Source organism: Xyrauchen texanus, chromosome 7 (assembly GCF_025860055.1).
Source record: "Xyrauchen texanus isolate HMW12.3.18 chromosome 7, RBS_HiC_50CHRs, whole genome shotgun sequence".
NCBI classification, from domain to species: Eukaryota; Metazoa; Chordata; class Actinopteri; order Cypriniformes; family Catostomidae; genus Xyrauchen; species Xyrauchen texanus.
In genome coordinates, this window is record NC_068282.1 from 36,490,638 (window position 1) to 36,495,485 (window position 4,848).

General features: G+C 41.0%; 1 protein-coding gene across 2 annotated transcripts; it reads right to left on the bottom strand.

Annotated features, from left to right (window-relative positions):
• Positions 1–1,299: 1,299 nt before the first annotated feature.
• On the bottom strand, positions 1,300–4,517 carry LOC127646752 (POU domain, class 3, transcription factor 3-B). 2 transcript variants are annotated; one of them, XM_052130614.1, is made up of 2 exons: positions 2,623–4,517; positions 1,300–2,298 (listed from the first exon to the last, which is right to left on the bottom strand). In XM_052130614.1, the coding sequence occupies exons 1-2, from the start codon at positions 3,829–3,831 to the stop codon at positions 2,185–2,187; spliced, it is 1,323 nt and encodes a 440-aa protein (XP_051986574.1). In that variant the 5' UTR covers positions 3,832–4,517; the 3' UTR covers positions 1,300–2,184. The 2 variants fall into 2 exon arrangements, with proteins under 2 accessions (XP_051986574.1, XP_051986573.1); XM_052130613.1 differs by having other exon boundaries at positions 2,614–4,517.
• Between the last annotated feature and the right edge of the window lie 331 nt (positions 4,518–4,848).

The following is a 4,848-nucleotide window of genomic DNA, read 5'->3' on the forward strand; positions in this document are numbered from 1 at the left end:
GGAAACATCTGAGCACGTGGGCCAAAAGTCATGTGACAGCAGACTTTTCAGTTTAGTGCAGTTAATGTAGGCTAATTTGCCTGCTTGCTGAACTAGGCCTACTACATTCGCGGCCTCCTTAAAGAAAACTCGCAGTCTCGTTTAATAGTTTGACCATGCACAATTGCATACATTTTTGTAAATGTAAATACGATACTCGCTTTATGTGCCATGCTAACGCAGAAAAAGAATATCAGACATAAAACAAAAAATCTACAATCTGTTCAATTATTAGGCTACAACTGGAAATTACTACTACAATGTGAGATTTAAATATTAAATATTCACACAGCAATCACGAACATGAGCTGAAACGAGTTCGAAAAGTGGCTCACAATTTTCTGTACATTTTAATTATGAATACTATTTAGCTAACTTCTCAATGACTGAGGTTCTTTCACTTGGGTTTTACAAAATCAGTCTGAATGTCAGGCTGCCATTCTTTATTTTTGGGGACAAAGAGAGGGGATGCATACTTCTATAACACTGACTGAATTTAGTTGCTAAGCAACTAGTGTATGGGAAATCATCCGCGAAATTTAAATATTAGAGAGAGGGATTGTGCGTTTTGCTGAATAGTCATCCCAAGAAAAAGTTGAAGAAAAAGCTCTGCGTTTTCGCTAACTTACAAAAGAAAGAAATAAATAAGTAAATAAAAAATACAAATCAGTCGTTTTATGAAGGAAGCCCTGCGTTTCCCAAAATCACCGTAAGCCTAAGTAGATCGTAGAAACCATTGGCGCCAATAGTCACTTGATGCCTTTGGGAAACCCAGCCCAGGTAACTATAATTCCTATTATTTCACTTATATGATTAGTATAACATAAAATCCAGATGATGACAAGCCTACACCTACTAACGCTTATGTCATAAATTATAGGCCTTAACTAAACTTGTTAGAGTGTGGGGCAAAGGCAATCCGTTTTTGAACTTATTTGAACATGCAAACCAGATAACTGACCAAACTTCTTAAAAAGACATTGACATGCAAAAGGACCATAAACACGTGTTTAATAAAAACACAAAAACTTGAAACCCTTGTGGTTAAGGCATTTAAACAAGGCCTAAACGTTGCCATAAACACATATTTCTCTCTCTCTCTCTCTCCTTATTTTTTTTTGTGTCAAATACATTTATAGGACTGATGTATTTTATCTGTATATATGTGCATTTTGAAACCCGTTTGTTTTTGAGTAAATTAGAAAGAGCTACGTGTTTAGGCACAACACACAATTTTGTTTCATTCTAACAAATTTATTGTTCTCGATCATCTCTTACGGAATCACTACTGAAATTAAATGACAATCAAATCATCACATCAAAATATACCCTTATTTTCTACTGTCAAAGTCAGCTCGTGTAGAATTGTGCTCTTTTAAAAATGAGAATACAAAATTAAACAAAACAAATAAGGACAACAACGAAAACATTTTACACAAGTCTGGGGGAAATAAATAACAGTTTGGAATAGTTCATATGTATCCTGAATAAAATATTAAAACAAAGCATTTTAATGGAAAATATTAAGTAAATAATTCCGATCAGCATCTGATCTAATGAATCTATATTGCCGGCTTTACATAAACTTGTTTATTAAAACCTACCAAAGAATACTGCTTGGAAATGGCAGCACATGAAAACATCCACAGCACCAGCTCTGGCCCACTTGGCAACGGATGCTCGCACAGAAGAATTTCAAAGAGCTGTAGAGGCGGAATATTCTTTTCAAAAGTCATCTTTGATTGAATTGTTTCCTCAAAATCCACGTAAGGTTGAGTTCTTTGCATACAAAAAACAAAAACAAAAATGTAAAAGATGTGATCTTGGAGATCCGAAATCAAAGGCAGTCTTTTGTTGTTTTTGTAAGGGATTGGAAGGCCAGAAAAAAAAAATCCATTCCATATTTGTTGGATAATATGAAACCATGCAGTCTTCTCTGCCAAGTTGGATGGAAGCTTCGTGGATGCCACTGTTCTTCGCATTGTTTCAGTTGAATTTCATCCCTTTGTTTGGGGTTTAATGTCCCGTAACAACATACACAATTGCCTGCGTCTTGTGCCTCTCTCAAAAAAGGCATTGGGGTTGCAGGATAGGGGGGAAATATTTTGCTGTTCATTTCTAATTTCTTTTATTTTCCAGTTGAAGTTAATGCGCCAAAATTACCTGATGGAACGAACTTGTAGTTGTCACCCTCTGGTCGCCCGGTTCACTCGGCCCAGTTAAACTTGCATCTTTTAAGTAATCTACTAAAAAATGTCCCTGAAAGAAAAAGCAGAGACAACCTTTTAGGTAAACACATTTGAGGGCCTGGAAGAAGATTATCGGGCGATTTAGGGTTGGGAAGGAAGAGGGGTGATTTTTTTTTTCTTGTAAAGAAAATATATAACACATCTGCAGTCTCAATCCTATTCCCTCACAATCACAGTATCAAAATGTTTTGCTATCTTGATGATAGTCTGTGTTTTATCAGATTAGTCTTATACATAAAATATTTTTTAGTCTTGTATGCTGTTTCTATGTCTCACTGAACATTCGTTTGCAGTCCATAGAAGGGGGCGGTGTATCTGCACTCACATTGCCGACCTGAGAATATACATCCTCCGGCGTCTGCGGCACTCCTGGAGGCGTCATCCTTTTCTCTTTCTGTCTTCGATTGCAAAACCAAACTCTGACCACTTCTTTCTCCAGCTGCAGGATGTCCGCTAGACTGGTTATCTCTTGGGCCGAAGGCTTTGGACATTTCAAAAAGTGACTCTCCAACGCACCTTTGACGCTCACTTCAATGGAGGTGCGCTTCTTGCGTTTCCTGCCTTGAGCCGCTATCTTGTCGATGCTGGTAGGACTACCCGTGGAAGAGTCTGCCTCCTCCAGCCATTTGTTCAGCAGCGGCTTCAGTTTGCACATGTTCTTAAAGCTGAGTTGGAGAGCTTCAAATCGACAGATTGTGGTCTGTGAGAAGACGTTCCCATATAGAGTGCCTAAAGCCAAGCCCACGTCTGCTTGAGTGAAGCCCAGTTTGATCCGGCGTTGTTTGAACTGTTTGGCGAAATGCTCTAAGTCGTCCGAGGTCGGCGTGTCCTCGTCTGAGAGCGGGTCGTGGCTGTTCACTCCATGGTGTGCTTGCTGGTGATGTTGATGCTGCTGCTGGTGGTGGTGGTGGCCGCTGTGATCGAGCTCCGGGGTGTCGCCACGCACTAGACTAGGGTGTACCAGGCTTTGACCGCCTGGTGGACTGAGCATGCCGTTGACCGTGAAGCCTCCAGGCTGCGAGTATATGAGGGACTGCTGCTGCTGTTGGCTCCCGGTTATGGAGTTGATATGGGCAGCAGTTGTGGTACCCCAGGCTCCCGCATGAGTCTGGTGGGGACCTAAATGAGGGGGCCTGTGATGCAGCGCAGTCCCAGAGTGCAAATCGTCTCTCCCCGAATTATTTTTTACGTCCTGCTGATGTTGTGGGCTGCCTGTCATTCCAACAGGACTAGAGGACCAATGCGATCCGGCTTCAGCTGCGGCCACTGCGGCAGCAGCAGCCGCCGCTGCAGCATGAGGCAAAGACGTCACCCACTGGTGAGCGTGGCTCAGCATATGTCCCCCGTTGCTCGCTGCCATTGCGCCCTGCATGAAATCACTTTGTACCATTTTAATCGTTGGATCTCCTCTGTACCCACCGGACACCGAGGTTACTGCAGCACTGCCCTGCTGCATCCTACCTCCGGAGTCCGAGTGCACGATCGAGCCGGACGACAATATACTATTGCTGGGTAGATAAGGGTTGGAAGCCGCTGTGGCCATTCCGCTAACCTTAGGAAAATGTTTACTGTTCACCCCCTCCCTTTCGCAGAAACTTTTTTAATGTAGGCAAATTATATCTCATGAATTATTCAAACTTTAAAAGTCTGGGTTGTGTTTTGTCAAACAGCATCAACAAAAAGCCAGGAGAAAAAATACTGTAGGCCAGAGGACAAAATCCGTCTCTTGAATAATTTGTGTATTCATATATTTTGAACATATGAATGATTAAAAGCAGTAAATTCCAGTTTTATGTCAGCGTTGAAAAGCCCTCGGAAGTCAAACAGTCCTTCAAACAAATGTCTTTTTTAAAAACAGCAAAAAAATAAAGAAAAGGGAAAAATAAAGGATTCAAAATCTTTTAAAAAACTTTGCCTCCGCAAGAAAGTTCTGGTGCTTGAAGAAGTTGTAATTTGTCCTTAAAATATTAAGTCCAATCATATGTTCCGTTAGCGAGTGGAAAAATATTAACCGTGGTTCTTCCTCAATTATTTTGTTATTTTGCCGCAGCGATTTTCACTTCCTCCGTCCACTTATTTATTTTATTTTCCAGAACCTTTTATAGTGCTGTAAAGTCTATCTCTTTGTTCTGTTTTGATGTGTTTAAACCTGCCAAACCGCTCCAGTTGAAGTACAATCCAGTATTACAGCGCAAAGCAGAGTTGCATGCCTTCTTTCTCATTCGCTTGTTCTCCCCTCTCTCTCTCTCTCTCTGACAGTTAGCTTAGCTTCGTCCCTCCCTCAGAGCTCGAGGACACAAGAGTGTTTACCCTGTGCTGCGTACATCGTTCACGTCTTTCCCCTAAATGCGAGGAAGTCGGGTGTATGACTCTCGTTGATTGGATAGAAGTGGTATGATTGACAAGTCTAGAGAACTCGCTTCAGGCACTTAGACCCCCCTTCCGGCTATCCCAATTGGTTGCTTTTGAATTTAAACGAAGAAATCAAGATAAATGACTGAAAACTCTACAAAAAACAATATAAAATAAATACATAAATTTGGATCAGCTATAATAATAC

Bases quoted from the DNA above. Each gene is read 5' to 3' on its own strand.
- LOC127646752 (XM_052130613.1), bottom strand. From the start codon at position 3,831: ATGGCCACAGCGGCTTCCAACCCTTATCTACCCAGCAATAGTATATTG. The intron at 2,299-2,613 runs GTGAGTGCAGAT...TTTTTCTTTCAG, and splicing joins TATATTCTCAGGTCGGCAAT to GGACATTTTTTAGTAGATTA.